The 20,000-nt window shown below is 37.7% G+C and overlaps 1 protein-coding gene across 2 annotated transcripts in view; it reads left to right on the top strand.

Moving 5' to 3' along the window:
- LOC138026254 (apoptosis-resistant E3 ubiquitin protein ligase 1-like) overlaps positions 1–17,753 on the top strand; it is an 18,806-nt gene extending 1,053 nt beyond the window's left edge. The window contains exons 2-19 of one of the 2 annotated variants that reach the window (XM_068873520.1): positions 303–701; positions 1,386–1,594; positions 2,934–3,171; positions 3,665–3,828; positions 5,030–5,198; positions 6,980–7,194; positions 7,620–7,697; positions 7,972–8,113; positions 8,724–8,842; positions 9,423–9,501; positions 9,572–9,684; positions 11,331–11,510; positions 11,768–11,893; positions 12,479–12,608; positions 14,322–14,380; positions 14,640–14,726; positions 15,969–16,144; positions 17,294–17,753. In XM_068873520.1, the coding sequence (XP_068729621.1) occupies positions 303–701; positions 1,386–1,594; positions 2,934–3,171; positions 3,665–3,828; positions 5,030–5,198; positions 6,980–7,194; positions 7,620–7,697; positions 7,972–8,113; positions 8,724–8,842; positions 9,423–9,501; positions 9,572–9,684; positions 11,331–11,510; positions 11,768–11,893; positions 12,479–12,608; positions 14,322–14,380; positions 14,640–14,726; positions 15,969–16,144; positions 17,294–17,396 (2,786 nt within the window). In that variant the 3' untranslated portion in view covers positions 17,397–17,753. The remainder of the gene's footprint in view (positions 1–302; positions 702–1,385; positions 1,595–2,933; positions 3,172–3,664; positions 3,829–5,029; positions 5,199–6,979; positions 7,195–7,619; positions 7,698–7,971; positions 8,114–8,723; positions 8,843–9,422; positions 9,502–9,571; positions 9,685–11,330; positions 11,511–11,767; positions 11,894–12,478; positions 12,609–14,321; positions 14,381–14,639; positions 14,727–15,968; positions 16,145–17,293) is intronic. The other variant, XM_068873521.1, reaches the window with a different exon arrangement.
- Positions 17,754–20,000: the final 2,247 nt, after the last annotated feature.

Here is a 20,000-nt window from a genome sequence, read left to right as displayed (position 1 = left end):
ATCCAGTCAGCGTTACATTTGATTAGGTTCTACATGTAGGTAGGAATGTTTAAAAATTAAAAGTACACTTTCTTAGAAAGGGTCATGGTGATCAATCTTTTGTGAGTCCCTTAGTTGACTTGGACAGCACATTTTTGATGTTTGTCAACTCTCATTATGTGGTCTACTGAACAATGAAACCAAACAGTTGTCCAATAATTTTTAGAACTCTACTGGTACTTATATTCCATAAGCACTGCAAAATAGTATTATGTGACAAGTGCTTTTTAGAGGTAATTGATATAAAATTATGGTATTTTTAGGTATTCTTTCCAAAGCAATGTTTGCAAGACTTGATAGTCACAAGTTTCTTACACAATACAGTTCATTTTGGGGATTTTTCCAATTCAGTTCTGAGAAAGAAAGACTGGAAATAGCCTCACAGAAAGCAAAGCAAGAAGTCATGTTGTTATCACATTTGCGTCAATTGAGAGTGGACCCCAAGTACTTCACACAACTATTAGAGCATGGAATAAATAGTATAGAACAATTCAATCAAAATTTGCATTCAGGGAAGCTGTATGAGATATTTGAACTTGAGGATCTTCACAAGTTACAAGATGCAGTTAAAGGGCAGGATGACTCATCTGTAGATTCTCTTCCCATGAGAAAAGCCACAACCATCTTTTCATTTTCATGGTGGGCATCTGTCAAATTTGTTGGTGAGTTTAGAACGTGTAGAGAGATGTAACTATCATTGCTTGTTTTTATTTGACAGGAGCTAATTGTTAAAAAGAAATAGGGAACTTTGATACATACAGTAGTTCTAGGCAATTGGGTTAGGCAAGAAATTGATTTTGAAGTACATGTACACTGTAGGAAACTTGTCACACCACACATGTAACAAGAGCACATTTGTAAATTGTTGAAGTGATGGTGATAGGAGTGTAGAGTTAATTAATTTTTTTTAAAAATGGGACTTGGGTAGCCTGGGAATCCAGTATAAAAGATGTTATAATAATATTAACCTATTGGCATCCAAACCGGCCGAAACCGGCCAGACTTTGAGCATTTCACTTCTACAGGTTGCCTTGGGTTCATCCTCTGTTGGAACCCTCAGAGGCAGGGTCTGATTCTTTAATAAAAGCTGATGATGATGTGTTTGTGGAAACACTGGTTTTGCGCATGGTCAGACATGCTAGTATTCTTGCAGGAAAAAGACCGTAAGCTGTCCCAAAACCCATCTCAAAGTATTGTAAGTTTTATAAACTTTGTCATTATGGGAAGTTCACAAAGAAACTTGTCATGGTATCAGTGATGCTGAATTGCAAGCTACATGTACTGTGTTGGCTACCTTCCTTTTAAGTGTAAGTATAAAAATGTGCAATTTGCATCCTCTGTTGCAGGCAAAATAGTGTTCTATACACTTACGTTTGTACTGGGCGTAGCGTTTGTTTGGACTGGAATTTCTCGCTTACAAAATAAGAGCAGACAGCACCAAACCTCAATCTTTCAGTATGTGTTTGGTCTAACCATGGAACCCAAGTTTACGTCAGTCACGTGGGAGTGGAAAGATCCATATGTTGTTGGAGAATCAATGTCGTTCGTTCTCAAGGTACTACATTTATTGGTCAGGTGTAAGTGAGTTGTTTCAAGGGCAACAGTATCACGTCTTTGTATCTTCTGTTGAGCGTATGTCACTCCTTCTACCCAGGACAAAATTACATTATAAATTATCTCCTGCATATTTTTCGGTTAATCTACCCATTTACACCTAGAGCGCCCCCAATCAGTGAGTAAAATCATCTAGCACTAGCCAGAGTAAAATGTCTATAACTGTCAGTCTTGGGTATGCAAGGGTTAATGGTCACTTATTTCCTCTGTTTAGCTATTTCTTCTTGTCACTGAGAATCATGCTTTTAACATCCTTTAAACTCATTGGCAATGAAGCTCACAAAAGCACTCATCCACAATGATTGCTAGAACGCAAAGCGACAGGCGACAGATGAAAGCCCCTGCAAATTCAAGGGGCACCCCACAGATCATGTGTGAGAATCATAGGCATACGGGCACCTTCGGACTTGGGGGAGCGGTGACTTTCTTGCCCGAAAAAAATTACGCACCTCAAAGTGCATTATTTTATAATGTTTTCTCCAGAGTGTCGTTGCCTGAATCAAGAGCATTTTGCCCGAAAAATTACATAATTTCTGTAGCTGGGGGGGCTGCAGATCGGCAATTTTCTTCAAATTTGGAATTTTCGGTTAATTAATTAAAGTAATGATCGAAATGGGATCTCTAATGTAAAAAAGAAATTATTCAAAAAGATTAAATATTGGCAGAGAAATGGCCGTTTTACATTTTGGCCGGAAGTAAAAATTACCCGTCTGATTGACAGTTTTAGGGCTGTTTTCTTAATCAATTTTTTCATTCAAAGCGGACACTTTAAAGAGCTAAAACTCACAGGGAATTAATGTCCGATTGCCCCCAAATTTTGACAGTGGCTAGGTTAACATATAAACAACAAAAACGTGTCTGCGAATTTATTTCAAAATATTTTTTCTCTGAGAGCGATTTTTGTACGAACACTTCACATTTTTTTAATACTATTTTGAAAACGTTCTATATACCTTTTCACTGTAACGGAGTATGGCAAAACACAGACACGTTTTTTTAGTGCTTTGGATTGGGATACGGAGGAACAAAATAAAATAGCGAAAGGCAAAATTTGCTTTGACTTGTAGCTTTGAAAAGGTGATTCGGACACTCGCATTTAGAGGTCATGACTTCAACAATTCATTTAATTTGAAATTCTTGATATGGTTTGATCCTCTTAAGATCTTACAAGATTTTTACTAAGATCTTTTAAAATAAGATCTTAGAAGTTAAAGAAGATCTTATTAAGATCTAAAGTGCCAGTATGCCTTAATTCCATCATTGATGAATACTTTCCTTAGTTTTACAGAATGAATCTTGCTCCTTATCCGGTATCACCTGATGATTACATCTTTATTGAAATCATGCACAATGGCACTCTTGTTGCTTCATCACGTGAATATGGAGGCCACAGTTGGACAAAAAGGAATGCATTGAAAGTTTCTTTTACTGTGAGAGAAGCTGGTACCTACAGAATTTCTATTCTTGCCAGAGGCGTGCCAATTAGAAAGAGTCCATTCACAAAAACATTTTTACCTGGTGAGAATAAACATTCCAAAAAAGGTGTTCAAAATAAGCTAAGGAATGATTATGGGCAGAAATGTTCAAAGTGACTTATAGTAACTGGTTATTTTAAATTTGCATGTGATGAAGCAATGTTATTATAGGAAAACAAGTGACAAGTTAGTGCTTTTTATATTTTTTGGGATGTTTTGATCTTGGTTTCAAGAAATAATATATATGCAAAAATCTTTACCATGTTTTCGTGATAAAGTTGATAAAGAGAATTAATCCTAATACTAGTATATTTTTAGAGGACATTGGTGGTGATAAAGTGATGAATATGTCCCTCTCACTAACAAAGACAGTACAAAATTTGCCAGTTAGCTGTAGAATGTAATTTTGTGTATTACTAAGTGCTAAGCTGGGAGTGAAATACACAGCGTATGCTAGGATATATCTGATTCTTATCGGACAGGAGAAAAAACCAAAAGTGTTTCTGACTTTTCCATCTTTCCCCTTTAAATTGTAGGATCCATTGATCCTTCAAAGTGTGTAATTTTGGAAGGTGGATCACTGTTAGAGGTCCAACAGGATACCTACACACCACTCACTGTTGAGGCACGAGACAAATTTGGCAACATCTGCCCACTCTCAGTTCAAGACGTTAAATCATACAGTGTTGAAGTCACTGAGGTACAAAGGAAATTAATCTTTTTCCCATGACAACTCATTTAACATTCAACACTTATTAGGAGCTGAGCATGTGGATTTGATATTCAACACTTATTAGGAGCTGAGCATGTGGATTTGATATTCAACACTTATTCAGTGTCATTAAATAGACCAATTCCGATATATTAAAATTCAGTCCTAAACAAATGGCATCATCTCGAGGCGCAGGGGAATAAACTCATACAAATCCTTAGATTTATTCCCCAGAGCCTCAAGATGCTGTCTGTTGGTTTTGGACTGAATTTTAACATATCAAAAGTGGTCATTGGCACAAAAAAAATTACCAGGGTTAAGAACAGTGCCTACTAATTCAAAGGTATTTTTGCCCGGTTTATGATTATTCGGGAAATGTAAATCTTAACAAGTGTTATTGAAATCAAAAACGAAAAATGGGGGTAACCATGCATTTTTCAAAGATAATCCATGAACAATATTATTTTGTAAAAAGCTTTAAAATACAAATTAAGCCATGTATGGGGTTCTTTCTCAAATTGAAGCTTACTTAGCTCTGAAAAATGAATGGTTGCCCCCAATTTTCTTTTTGGACACTAAGAGTACTTACTAAGATCTACTTTCTCTGCATAATTTTAAACCCCGCAAAAATATCCCTGTATTAGTAAGCATCACCCATAGAAAATCCCAGTATCTCGAGATGTGCTGAACATATGCGCAAATAACAATAGTAGGCACCGTCCTTAACACAGTACTATAGTCTGAGGAGATGCAGATTATTGTTTGTTTTATTCTTTCATGTTTGAATTTAGTTACCTGCATCATGTCTCCTTTGAATTTAAAATGCGCATTCCTTCTTATTTGATTACTATCGGCCATTATGTTTGTGAAAACACAGAGTACCCAAATTATAAGTGATAAAGACCAAAACAGTCAGACTCAGTAGTCATTTGTTTCATGACTGAGCTTCTTAGTGAGAAGCATGGTTCTGTTCTCCTGCTGGTGTCAAAAACAACTTCCTAGACTTTTTGCAAAAAAGCAGTGAGAATAAAAGTAAAATCACTTGGGGAAGTGGGGACATTTCTTGGCTGTAGGTGGGGAGATAAAAATTAAGGAGGAAAAGCATTTGAGGTGAGTTTTTCTTTAGGGCTACCTCCATTTCTTCTTTTTTCTCGCCCTTTTATTGTGTGATTATGTAAACTTTTATCAGATTGGAAGCACTGAAAAGATAGACCCTGAACTTGTGATCCTCCCAGATGTCAATGACAAGAACAATGTTCTTCATATCAAGATAGATTTAGAAGGTTGTTTTAATGCGGTGGTCAAGTACAATGGTGTTCCTCTCAGTCAGGGACAGTTCACTGTCATTTCACTAAATTGTAAGTATTTGACTCTCTGCTATTTTTTCCCTAGTTTTTTCAACTTTTCAGACACAAAATGTACCCTACTGTTAACTGTTTAAGAAAAATAGTCTCAACAAATTTTATTACCCCATAATGATAAAATAACTTCAATTCCTAACTTGCACTGGTCAGACCCCTTCACATATTGGCTGTCAAACAAATTTTGTGATAGTCAAATGCCTTTAGCCTTATTTCCTGGCTTGCCAAGGAAAAAAACTCCGGCAAGGATTATGTAAATTATGCGAGAATGCTTCAGTCAAAAAGGTTTGGTCTTGATAATGGCCCTTGTTTCAAAAAATCCTAATGTAAATCTGGAAAACACCATCAAGGACTGAAGAGAATAATTTTTTAATGGTGACTTGAGGATACTGGTACTCAAAAAAATGCTAACAGTTCTGTTGCAGTTGAACCTGTGGCCTATTTGGATGCTCTACCACAGAAGTTATAGGAGACTCTTAAGACTTGGCCATAAATCTAGGTTCAGGCAACATTTTCATTTGGTTATTTCATTTACCAGGATTACAGATGTGACATTTATTTCATTACAATAAATTTAAAAAAGTCCGGTCGCAATTATGTAAAAAGATACATAAATTTAGGCACAATTTCCCAAATTTGAGTTGCAAAGTGGTTGTACTCATGTAGAAACCACTGAAAAATGGTGGGTGATCATCAAGGGAATAGTGTTGTGCACATAACATCGCATCTAAATTATACTTACCATAGTCTGTGTAGCTGGCGGTATTGGATAGATAGATAGATTGATAGGTTTATTAATTTTAAAAATATCATCTAGCAGCCGAAAGGCTGGATTGCACGACTATTTACAATGTAAGTATGAATAAAAAAAAAACTATACGACTATTTGCAGGCTATATGTAAAAGATTATAAAACTATTGGCTTCGTCTGTCTATTCGTCTGTTGTTGGCGCAAGAGGCAAATTGACGAGCGTTGAATGGGGAGGGGCAGCCCTTGCCATTCTTTGCCCAACTTTGCTGCTTGTTGACAACAATACCGCCAGCTACGCAAGCTAAATTATTCAACAATATTGTGCCTCATATCTTCAGATAGAAAGAAAATTCACGATAAGAAACGATAATTGTTTCATATCTTTATTGAAATTAACAGAAGTACATGTAGTGGTGAAGTGGCATTTTCTAACCCTTTAAGGACGGTGCCTACTATAATTGTTATTGTGCATACGTTCTGCGCATCTCAAAAGACTCGGATTTCCTATGGGTGGTGCTTATTAAGACAGTCTGAGATATTTTTGCGTGGTTCAAAACTATGCGGAGAAAGCAGAACTTAGCAAGTGCTCTTGGTATCCAAAATCAAAATTGGGGGTAACCATGCATTTTTCAGGGATAATTACATGTAAGCTTCAATTTGGAAAAGAATGCCATACATTACTTTGTATTTTAAAGCTTTTTACAAATGTTGTAACAGTTGATTAATTATCTTGGAAAAATGCGTTGCTACCCCCAATGTTCTTTTTGAAATTATTTCAATAACACTTGTTAAGATCTGCTTTTCCCGCATATTCAGTAAACTGCGCAAAAATACCTTTGAATTAGTAGGCACTGTCCTTAATTTCGAAAGAGTGAATGTGAAAATTAGTGTGACTTGTAAGCAACTGTATTAGTCACAGTTTCGAGCTCTGCAATATATATATACCATTGAGAACTTAAATGGCCAGAGTATAGGCCACCTTTAGCCTGATTCCTGATTTCAGTCTTGTCATTTGTTTGCTTGATAGCAAAAGATGCTGAACAGGTCGATAAGAACATAAAGAAGCAATGTTGGAATGTCTGGTATGAGGCACACCTTTTGACTAGTAGTGAATCAAGCCATACCAATGAATCTAATGGATCACAAGCGCAGATAATTCAACCATCAATTGATTTTAACAATACATCTGATGGAGGTAGCTTGAAAAAGTCAAGTAAAGTCTACTGCTACATTTCTAGAAAGGTAAACATTTGAAAATGTGTTTGTGTGGGTTAGCTTCACTGACAGGTTGGTTAGGCAGAATGATTAAATATTGCAAGACAAAATTCTAGAGGCCTATGCAGGATGCTGCGCTGATTTGGTGTAAAAGGTTAATAACACTATGCACTCAAACTTTCAAATTATCCTCTAAGTTATGGTTTTAATCCATTGACACCTCAAACATCACAGGATGCCCCCCAGTTGACTTGAAAAATCATCTGGTCTGAAACAGAATAAAACCTGTTAAGTCTCACTCCCAGGGGGCAATGGCATAATTCCTAAATTCTCGGGGCCCAGAAAGCTGAGCTGAGTTGAGGTGATGGCCTATGCGATACTTACCATCACATGCATAACAATATGCAATACATATGCCATGCATACTCGAAATGTAATCTTTTCCTTTTCAGCAATTGTCCATCAAAGAATTTTACATGAGAATTATCCCTCACAGACTGTATGGATTTCGTGTTAAGCCTACAACTAAGGTATATATTGCACTTAATATTTTGTAGCTTTCCTTTCCCAGATGGTTTTGGGCTGCCTGGTGTGATTTGGTTGTGCAGTTGAATCATTATTAAGAGTCAACGACAAACCATGGCATCCTGGGATATTTACTCATTGGGGGCAAATCCAGTCTCAAACTATGCAACACAAGATTCTTATAGGTCAATTACTAGCTAGCAGTTCATATTTCAGAGTGAATCTTTCTTTTACCAACACAGTTTAGTTCATAATCTATCTCTTAACCCCTTCTCATAGATAACATTGCACCCCCCTGACCACAGCATAGAACATCCAGCTTTCACTGTGGATGATGGCTCACAGCCCCCAGTTACTTTTATGTGCAAAGAAAGAAACGTGTTGGTGGCCACATTCTCAAGACTTCTTCTAAGTAAAATAGGTGAGTAAAAGATCTTTTTTTAAAAAGTATTCACCAAGATAACATTGTAATCTTCTTCCTTCATTATCTGGGTTTTACCTTTTCGGTGGTCAACGGACTGATCATGCACAGTGCTCAGCATTTGCAGAGAAGGGGAGATTAAAATTGCTAAACAAAAACTAATGGAAAGTCTTATAGGAAATTTGAAATAAGCCAGGTTCATTAAAAATGCCATTTTAGACCAGACTAACAAAATTAATATTTGGAGAATGTAACAAGAACCAAATCAATTAATCATGTCCCTGTTTCTCTCGTTTGGCCCTGCTAATCCCTACCCCTCCCCCCTCCTGCAGTTTTCGGGGAAATATTTGCAAAGGGCACCACTTGATGAGATTGTGTCAACTGCATGTGTATACCACAAAGAGATACAACAAGCATCCCAATGTTTTGTTATGTAACATCTATCTGCCTCACCACAAAAACAATTAAAACTTAGCAATTACATAAGAAAAGCAGTTGTACACATGAAGCATCACAGTTTAATCATACCCTTTGTCCACATTGCCATTTTCGATTGAAATAATCTTGAATAACTTTCAATTTAGTGCAGTCCTTGTTTTCTCTTTCTCAGGTGGATCAGAGAGTTTTAACGATAAAAAGGATTTCTTTTATCGTGAACTAGTGGCATTCCATGGCCGAAAATCAGGCGAAGTGCATTTAAAGATTAATCGACAAAAGCTCTTAGAGAGTGTGAGTTTACATTTTTATCAAGCTGGAATAAGAAGTAGTGCACTCATCAAAATTAGTGATTGCACAAAAGCTGTGCCATTTTAATGCATAGTCCCAATAGAGGTAAATTACTGTGGCAACCATGTTCATACCATTAAGGGATACAAATCAGAGCAAAAATGGCTGGTAATAGCTTTGCTATTCTATTAAAAAGGACATGCAGTTTAAAATATAATGTAACCAATAATAGGAAAAAAAGGAGACTCAAAGATGGAGGAAAGTTTTCGTAGCTGAATAGTAGTTTCTCATTTTTACTGAATCGTGCAATCAGGATGTTTTGAAAATTTTCACACTGGAGTTGCCAAAAGGCTTGTTTTACTGTTTGAACTTTCAAAACATCGCCCATACCTGCTAATTCCAAGTTGCACACATGCTTGAGATCCTAAGATTATTTGTATAAATATGCATTAAGTAACACTGCACTCGTCACTGAAGTTGGGATAACTCCAAACTGGCCCTTTGACTTGGATTGGAAGAGTTTACAGTTGACTTTTATATTTGTTTCTTTTTTTGTTTGTTTGTTTGTTTGTTTGTTTTTCAGTCATACCAGGCTACAGTCAAGTCGTTATATTCCAGTGATTGGTTGCGACTTTTTACAATAATCTTCAAAGATGAATTAGGTTAGTTAACTAACTCTTTGGGTTAGGAAATGGAAAATCCAAGTGTTATGAGTGTCAATTCTTTTTCCAGGTGTTGACTGGGGTGGTCTGCGTCGCGAATGGTTTGAATTGTTATGCAAGGCGTTGTTTGCTCATGAAAACGGTTTCTTCACACGATTTAATGCAGATGATCCTCAAGCCTTGGTGAGTGCAAACAGTCTCAAACTTATGATTATACCATATGTATATGTATTTATCCTGTAAAGTTATAAAATGGATCATCAAAACATCAAAATAACTTACTCCTAGTTTACTTGATAGGCAAACTAAGCACAGACAATTTCTGCTGTACTTAAAGTAACCAGGGGGCAGTTGTGACATTTGCATTGGTAAATTTCCTTAGCACCCAATTGGAGAGATGGCTTTAAGTGTAGCGTGGTGAGACACTAGAAATATCGAACCCACACCAAAGAGAAGGTAGTGCCTTTGTTATGACATCTTCAGATCTTCAGAAACCCAAGCTATTTTTCCTTCTCAGAAAAGGACCATGAAACCTGGGCTCTGTTCCGCAACACTTATGTGATGTGTTATATAGCGTGTTTGTTTTTTTCATCAAGTCAACAGGGGTGGCCAGAGGGTATTTTGCATTAGGGGGAGGGGGGGGGGGGCTAGCAAGCAAGCACCGGAGATGCTAACTTGTAGGGGCTTCTGGGAGAACTCTCAGTCAGAAAATTTTGAAATCTTGAAGCTCAGAAATGCTACTTATAGCATTCTTAACGAGATTTTAAAAATAAATGTGGATCAACCGTAAACTGACAGATGTTTTACTTCTTATTTTTATTTCTTGCTTGAAATTGGGGAGGCTTAAGTCTCCCCAGCCCCTCCGGCTCTGCCATCCTTGGTCAAACATGGAACAGTCTTCCTGTGGAGTTACGCATGTCATCCTCCCTAGGCATCTTCAAGCATGGCTTGGTTAATCATGCGTTATCCATCTCGTAATTATTTATTTCACATTGGGGATCAACAGTCTCCAATATTTCATACTCATTTAAGATTGAATTTTAGTGTCTTAAACCATCATATTTTCTTTAAAAATTGCTGTTTTTCCCCTGCTTGCGCTCTTTGTGATGCACCTGTTGAAGATACTAAGCATTATTTTGTGTGCTGCCCAAGTTTTGCTGCCCTTCTCCAAAAGCTATTCACCTCCGCTGCATACATGTGAGGAAATAGATGGCATTGTGCGTCGGACAAAAAATTGTCGATTGGTTTATAAATTATGTTTTTATTTTTTTATTTTTTTATTTAACTTTGCCAGTCAAGCTGACAGAGCGCTACAACAGCTTGCGCCAATAATTATTTTTGTGGCCCCTTTTTTTTACCCTCCCAACCATGATACACCAGCAACAGAAGACAGACCACAACACCGGGAACTACATGCCCTACTCTTAGCGACAAGTGTGCGGGTTCTTTTACGTCCCACAGGATTATGAACATTGAAGGGTTGTGAGACTGGGCCTATGGTTTATAGTCCTTATCCGAGCACCGGTGGCTCAGTTGGTGATGTTCCCGATGTTGATTTTCAAGTAAATGTTAGTTTATATCAGTATATTCAATCGTTAATTTTTTGTCTGACTGATTTTGTTGACCTTTTTTTTCCTCTGACCGTGACATGTGTTTTTATTTACTGTAAACAGCGTAAGCTCTCTCCATGAGCACACTGTGCTCTTAGAGCAAATGTTGAAATAAATATTGTATGTAAAATAAAATAAAAAGAACCTTGTGAATTTTTGCAGATAAAAACTAACCAATTTTTACTGTTAATAAGCAAGGATTTCTCTTTTTCGATTTAGGTTCATCCAAATCCCAGAAGACCTGGTAAAATGAAGTTGAAATTTTACGAGTTTGCTGGAAAAATCGTTGGAAAATGTTTGTACGAGTCTGCTTTGGGTTCAGCCAGGAGACAAAATGTAAAAGCTCGTTTTAGCAGATCATTCCTTGCCCAACTTCTTGGTCTTCGCGTCTGCTATAGGGTAAGAATTTAAGAACCTAGAGATTTGGTGGGTTAAGATTATGAAATTCAGTTCTTGTGGGGTGGGGGGTTTTCTGCAGCATTGAATAACATAACCTAAGACTAAATATATGTAAAGTTGCTGGTGATGACAATGATGAATTTTGTTGCAACAATCAACCAGCAGTAAATTTGTGGCTGCTGCATACGCAGGAAAATAAATTGTGACCTATTGTGATGTCCTCGCTAATTTAAGCCTTCTTATTTGATAATTAACAGTACTTTGAGAGTGACGATAAAGACCTTTATCGGAGCAAAATAAAGTACATTGAAGAGACAGACCCTGAAGACCTGGGACTCGTGTTTGCTGAAGAGGTGTACAATCAGCATGGGCATCTGGAGAAGGTAAGTTGATGTTTTTTCAATAATAAATTATTGGCACAATTTTAAAGTGGTTGCTTTTTCCTGTTAGTTAATTTTATGACCCAATTGCTCTGCCCGTAAATATAAGTAGGAAAACTTGGGCCATAACTTCAGAAAAGACCTTGGTAATATCATAATTTATTGTTTTACCAACAGTGTCATAGAACATAGTCCTTCTTGGCAAATTACCGTCGTTTTCATCTAAGCGTGGACACGTGACACGAGAAAATGCTCTAATTGGCTGCAAACGTGACAAGTTTTGTCTTCAATCATTCCAGAGATGTTCATGCAAGTTTTAGAATGGCGGCAAGTCACAGGACTTTGAAGACTTTTTAAGAAATTGACCCTATTCTGATAGAGTATGCTTCAAATACTTTCAAACAATCGCGCGCAAAAGTTTCAACTGTTTGCGTAACGGCTGCCAAACTCAAACTTCAAAGAACATGTTTTCCCGTCATGTGTCCACGCTTAGATAAAAATGGCGGTAATCAGTAAACATTGAAGTGAAGCCCCAAAAATAAATAAATAAACAAAAATCAACTCTGGTTGATCATTTGAATTTTGCAGTTAGTGGAATTGAAGCCTGGTGGTGGTCACATTGCAGTGACAGAGTCAAACAAGAAGGAATACTTGGATCTTTTGGCACAGTATCGTCTGTCATCGTCTGTCAAGCAAGAAATCGAAGCTTTTTCTAAAGGTTTTAAAGAGATCAATAATGTTAATGAAATGATGAGGCAAGGATAGTCTGAAAAAACAACCCAGGGTGCTCCAAATGGTAGTTGAACTTCACAAGTCATAAACTCTTGTTAGGAGGACTTAAATTTTTTTTTCCAAATATCCCTTAGTCATCATTGACAAAATCCATCACTTCTTTCGTCTAATGCCATTTTATTATTTAACATCTTTACCACAATTGCGAGGCTCGTTGATTTATTCCATGATTGAAAGTATTCAGCAAGCTTAAAACACCAGGTTTGCAGGGAACCGTTCCAACTCTCTGGCGGAAAATATTGAAGGTTAACATGCAACACATGGCAACTGGCTAGTGCTTTTTTTGCAAACTTATGGAGTAAGCAGCCTCAATCACTTGTGCCCAGGAATGCTGGTAATTAGATACCAGCTCCTTCGATCTTCCTAGATTAGTTGGGACGAGGACTCGGGAAGACTCTGTCAGCCGCCTCGACATACTTTCATTTGCTGCTCATCCAAAGAAATGGATGAGTCAGTCCAGTTTCGACGTATCAAACCTATTTTTATTTTTTATTTTTGCGCATGATCAATCGCCATGCGTCATTCATATGTTTTTAAATTCACAATAGGTTGGCTTTTTTAAATGTCTAAATAGCCCATTTCCGAGTTGCTGCATGCCTCAGTTTCAAAGCGAGTCCTGGTGCACAACCATTCAAATGGAAATGAGTTGCGTATTCTTATGCAAATCACAATCATTTCCCTTACAATAGTTGAGCAGAATTTGAGAGAGTTTTTGGACAATTTTAGACATTTCTGAAATAATTTTCGAGCTTTTGTTTGGGAAATTCCGGAAAGAATTTTAGACAATTTTTCGGGAATTATGTAGCTAAACCTATACTGGTCGCGGGTGACCACATTTGAATTTTTAACGCATGTTCAACATGAAATGTCGAGGCGGCTGGCAGAGTCTTTTTTCCTCTTCCCTACTTACCTAAGTAGTGTTTCCTTGCCCCTTGTTGTTTTGGAATACAGACAATTAACATCGAAAAAGCTCCTGTTGTTTGGGTCATGTGTCTCTTTGCTCATTGAAAATAATATTCCTTTATAAAAACTTCTATAATGACGAAATCAAAACCTCGAATTTATTATGTATCTCACCTTTTGGAGATATTTTTCGAAAGTCCCAAAACTTTTCGGTTATATTTCGGTTGACACAAAAATGCTTTTCATCTTTGAAAGGAAAATGTTAAAATACGTGATACGTTGCAATCATCATATTTTCCGTGTTTGAGAATAAGCTTGGTCTGTTATATGAATTTTATTTGGGGCTTTTGAGAAACAGGGGCCCGTTTCTCGAAAGTCCCGAAACGTGACTTTTCGGGCCCGAAAAGCCATTCGTGAAATTACCAACCGCTTGTTTTAGAAAGCCGATCTTTTAACATGTTTTCAAGGCAACAAAAAGAAAAATAACTGTGCATTTTGACGAATTAAATCCTCTCCGTTCTTGACATACAAAGGGAATTGTGACACCCGAAAATGCCTCGTAAAGTTTCGGGACTTTTTAGAAAATGGTCCCAGGCCCCAGAGCTGATACGAAGGAAAAAAGGAATACCAGTATGTACTATTTATCGGTAACTTTTGGCATCGTTATGCAATCTTGCCGTAAACCCATGTCCCATGCTACATCTTCTTTGGTTTATCTAAAGACATTTGTTTATAGGTTTAAATGAATTGGTGCCAGTCAGTCTTTTAAGCATCTTTGATGAATATGAGTTGGAGGTAAGTGTCGTGGTACCCTAAGTGTTTGCTGGAACAACATTCATAGACTTGACGTTCAGAAACTTGTTATAAGTTCAGTTTATACCATTTTGATGAAGCTGAATTTCTTGCATCTCCTTTTTTAAAGGTGCTTAAAATGACCAGTTTTCAGCCAACAGTCCCTCCAAAGGATACTAAGAATTTATTTTCAAGTAGCCAAATTGATGCCCTTTCAGGTTTCTTATTTGGATTTTTTTATTTATTTGTTTTTCTTTGGCAGCTGTTAATGTGTGGAACTGGAAATATAAGTGTGACCGATTTCAGACAGCATCACAGCATTACAGACACGGGAATATTGTCCAAAAAGGTAGACACAAGTCATAATGCTCATATTGTTTCATATCAAATCGGTCCTTATAAAAGTCAGGGGCAGGAATTGAAAAATGGCAAGGCTGACATCATAAAGGAAAGGAAAGGAACTTTATTTAAGTGTCTAATCTTCTAGCGCTGTAGAGCAGTAATCGGGGAGAGAGACACTATAAATTGAAACTAACAAATTAACGCAAATGAAATCAAATGTTGGTTTTTGAGGAAAGGAGAAAACCAGAGTCCCTGGAGAAAAACTTCTCGGAGCAGAGTAAAGAACCACCAAACTCAACCCACATATGACGCCGAGTCTAGGAATCGAACCCGGGCCACATTGGTGGGAGGCGAGTGCTCTCATCCCTGCGCCATCCCTGCACCCCATAGACACATAGACACATAGACACATCATCTTGTATTGTGTAACCTTATGATGTAATGGCTGGTCTGGTTAGCACATTTTTGGTAAAGCTTTTGTTTGAAGCTGCCAAAACACTGAACCCCTTTCACTCCCGAGGGGTTCCCCATTAACGAGTAAAATCATCTGACTTTAGGAAGAGTAAAATCTACACGTCTCAGTGGGCATTTTCCATTTACCAAGAAATTCCGGAAATTCCGGTTGGGATGTAAGTGGAACACAGTTTTTGGTTCGTTCCACTGGAAAATTTCCGGAATAAACGGAACTTCTGAAAAGGTAGTCCTGTTTTCCCGTTTTTCACCCGATGGAAATTTCCCCCGAAATTTCCGGAAATTTTTTGTAAATGGTAAACAGCCAGTGGCACTTGTGGGGTGAAAGCGTTAATTAATAGATTGATTACAATGTCTCCCATCTTTGTAATCATCTAATTATGGAGTTGTCAAACCTACTCACCCAACAAACAGCCAGAGTGAACACTACTCAGGTGTCTTACTTGTTTTATCATTTTATAATAGTAATCCCAGTCAACTCAATCCATGGCTTTCAGGTTGCACAATACTGAGCGATGCAATACCCACTATGACTGTCTTAGGCCCGATTAAACGTCGCACTTTACATGTGCCAAAGGTAATGCAAATGCATTAGATTCGGCACATGTAAAATGCGACGTTTAAAAGGGGTCTAAGGACAAATTGTATCGAAAACGAGTGCGGCTGGTTTATTGTACGTCTAGTGATTGGTGCGTAATGAATTAGTAATGAGTTTTTAGACAATTGATTTAAGAATCAGGGAACAACAACAATCCTCTTTCTTGTCTTCCCTTTTTAGAGTCTTGACTGGTTTTGGACCATAGTGACAAGTTTTACCCAAGGTGAGCTTGCGCGTCTGGTTCAATTCATCACAGGTTCCTCCCAGCTTCCCCCTGGGGGGTTTGCTGAGCTATCACCTCAGATCCAGATCTCTTCGGCTCCCACTATGAATGCACTACCATCCGCGCACACATGGTAAGCATCAAATAGACAAGATATTTACAGAACCGTTTTTTTTTTTTTTTTTTCATATTAGACAGGCAGTAAATATTATATCCCGCTAACTAAAATAAATATGATTGTCAATTAAATAATTGTAAAGATATCCCTTGGAAATTTAATTGGTGAACTTGTTTTGTTGGGCACTGAGTTTAATTTCTTTCCTTCGTTTAAGTTACAAAATTCTTACACTGTATTAAGGACAGTGCTTACTAATTCAAAGGCATTTTTTCGCGGTTTACTGTATATGCGGGAGAAGCAGATCTTAACAAGTGTTATTAAAACCCAAAAAGGAAATTGGGGGCAACCACGCATTTTTCAAAGATACTAATTAATCAACAACCCTTTTAATGAGCTTAAAATACAAAGCAATGTGTGGCGTTCGTTTCCAAAGTGAAGTTTAACTATCTCAGAAGAATGCATGGTTACCCCCAAATTTCTCCGATGTTTAGGTACCAAGAGCACTCGCTGAGTTCTACTTTCTCTGCGTAGTTTTGAACCGCGCAAAAATATCCCTGTATCGATAAGCACCACCCATAGGAAATCTGAGTATCTCGAGATGCGCATAACGTATGCGCAATAACAATAGTAGGCACCGTCCTCGAGATTTCCAAAGAAAAGCATGTGACCTGAGTATTTCGTCTGGATGGTAACCTAATTATTTACCCCAGGTTCTAAGGGATACAGTTAATCATGATGTAATCTCATGAGTGATTGTGCAGCATAAGAAAGAAGTGTACAAAAATTTGGTTTTATCAACGGAGTTGATAATGTAAATTGACCACCGTACAAAGATTCTAAAAGCTGACGTTTCGAGCGGTAGCCCTTCGCCAGAGCGAAAGACGAAGGGCAAACGCTCGTAAGGTCAGCTTTTAGAATCTCTGTACGGTGGTCAATTTACCTTATCAATTCCGTTGATAAAACCGAATTTTTGTGTACTACTTCCCCACCGACGCAGCACCACAGTTTCTTTAGAAACTACCCCCTTCATTCATAAGAAAGATGTGCCCTGAATAGTGGAAATTCTATCGCTGAAAATAGTTATGACAGGACTTTCACTGTTTCATTGTCGTATATAAATTCAGGTTGTATTCTTTAATGTTGTTTTATGTCGTTTTTTATTAGTTTCAATCAACTTTGTTTGCCTGCCTACTCATCCTTCAACGAAATGCAGAAAAAATTGTTACTCGCTATAAACGAGGGAAGTGAAGGCTTCGCCATGGTATGAGGATAGGAACCTTTGCAATTCCTTGACCGAAAACTTTTTCTTATTTCTTAAGTAAAGTAATCAGTTGCCATTCCTGAGTACACTAGAAAGAACAAAAGATGTAGATTTTTACATTATAGATTTGTAAAACAAAATTAACCCTAAGAAACTGGAGTAACTAAAAAGATATCATTTTTGTCGATCGTCAGAGTATCTCCAGTGTTGAATATTTGAACTTATAAGTTACTGTAAGTAATGAGTTTTATTTTAAAACTAGCTGCTAGAAGTTTTGTAAATGATTTTAAAAGTCCAGTAGTTTTCTACACATGTATCATAATTCTTGCATTTAGTCATTAAAATGTGAATGTTTTAGTATCACTTTGTATATTACGCTTGATTAGAGAATTAAGGATTACAGAAGCTCTTTCAGATGAATTGATTGTGAGAAATCCCTTATTTTTATGTAGATTTTGTTCTGTATCTGCTTGCCGCAGAAGGAGGTCTAGGTAGAAGCCAACTTACCAAGAGTTGAGTAAGGTTGTCACCCGTCTTGATAGCTTGGAGAAAGCCTACCAGGCCTTGAAACGTCAGCAGCATGGAGCGGTAACGGCAAATTAAATTTGACAGAAGCTTCCACGAGTAGTTGAGAAAGAGCCACCAAATTTGCAAAAGAACATGACCAATTTTTTGAATACTTTCTTTAATTCGCCCACACACTTAATTTCCACAGCAAAAAAATATATATATTTATCCGACCATGTTATTTATTTCCCACAAAAGTCTCGTGCCCAGAGCACAGGCAAACCTTCGTCAAGAAGGCCGCTGGTTACCCCCGGTCGGTCTAATTTCCTATTTCAAAATTTTAACAGCCAAGCGAGACTCGGAAAGAAAGCTTCGCGGTGAACGATATTTGATTGGAGTTGCTTAGCGAGTGAATCAGCAGGGAACAGCAATATCTCTGCTTTGATCTTATGGAGAAATAGAGGCCGGAGGTTATTTTCCAGCGGCATTTATCGCCTAGAGCGACAGCCACTCCGGAAAGGACTGTTCAGCCTTGTCTTTCTCTTGGCAGTGGAACACCAAATTAGCGCCACTTCGCCGAAAACGCTTCAAAATGGTCTGAGACGCCGGCAAACAACAAAGAATACATCGCGGCACCAAGGTAAGTCAATTTTGTTCACAAAAAATTACATTTTATGCCCGTGGAGTTTCCAAACAAGCCTTTGTTTGGCGCTTCGTAACACAACACCGCCAGAAAGTCACGTAAGTGTTCATGTCGTGAACTTGGGCCACCTTGTGCCCAGAGTAGATTCTGGGTGCGATCGATGGGCCTTGGATTTGGGGTCGTCACGCATTGCGTGGAAAACGTTAATTCGTTTGAAATGACTCATCGGCCACTGCAAACCACAGGAATGTTGTGTTTGGCCAGTATCTGTTCGTCATTTTAGTTTTTTTGTGTGGGTCTTCGTTTTCCGCATACTGCTGGCCTGGGTGTGTGGAAAACGAAGACCTACCGTAATTCACGAGACAGCTTATCGAATGAAATTATGTAAGAAATGAATCATATAAAGGTACATTAAAGGTAAAATAAATCAAATAAATTAAACCCCTACGTGACGATACGATTAGTAATGGTAATTGAACTGAGTGGAGTGCAATTTGGTGTGAAATAACACGCGTGACTTCAAAATCGAACAAGCGCGCAGCGCGAGTTCGATTTGAAATCACACATGATTTCATACCAAATTGCACTCCACTCAGTTCAATACCACTTTATTACAGCCATTTAGAAATCACACAATAATTATTTAGTCGCTAAAATACAGGATTTTAGTCAGTACCAATATTTTATTGACCAGGTGAGAACAAAAGTTTCAAAATTCGCCACACAATGGTTTTCTTTGTCTTTCAATTTCCTTTAATTTGATTGTTTACCTTAAACAAGCCTTGAAATCCAATTGGTTGTTTTGTTTTAGCGTTTCTTTCTCATTGGTTGGGGAAGTGGTGCAATTTAGAGTTATAAGCTCATAGTTAATTTTCCCATACAAAGTCTATAAATCGTTAGCCTGTGTACAGCCGCCCGCTCTTCGAAAAAAATCGGAAAGGAGCGTCTGTGATTTACCGTTGGTAATCGTGTTCAATACCATGTGATTTTTCCTGGAAGGTCTGGAAAATGATTTGATTGGTTATTACCCTTCGATCATTACATCATTGAAACAGCGAGTTTTGATTGGCTTTTATTTTTCCACATCAACACTGTGAGAACCAACGTGAGAGATTTTACGATGAGTTCGTGTGTACTTTGTGCATGATAAAAAATACGAATAAAATTCTTTTCATGGTCAGAGAGGTTTTTCTTTTAAAGTACGTGCGGAATTGTTATCTATGGAGTATAAAGTGGAAGTAAATCCTTTGTACATTTGTAGGAATTGTTTGTGTCAGCGCTGAAGAAACGAAAGCGCACCTGTCGAATCTTCACGAGGTGAATATAACACAAAAGAATGTTCACTCGAAAATGTCTCCCGCTATCCCCTTACCAGTCAATGTAATACCAACGCCTTGCTCGGACCAGCCTAGCCAATCTCAAGAACAATGTACAAAGCGTGTTGCCCTGGATGATTTGAT

This window comes from Montipora capricornis, chromosome 12 (genome assembly GCF_036669925.1).
Source record: "Montipora capricornis isolate CH-2021 chromosome 12, ASM3666992v2, whole genome shotgun sequence".
Lineage (NCBI taxonomy): Eukaryota > Metazoa > Cnidaria > Anthozoa > Scleractinia > Acroporidae > Montipora > Montipora capricornis.
Note: the sequence above shows the minus strand (reverse complement) of the source record. Positions and strands in the feature narration are given on the sequence as shown.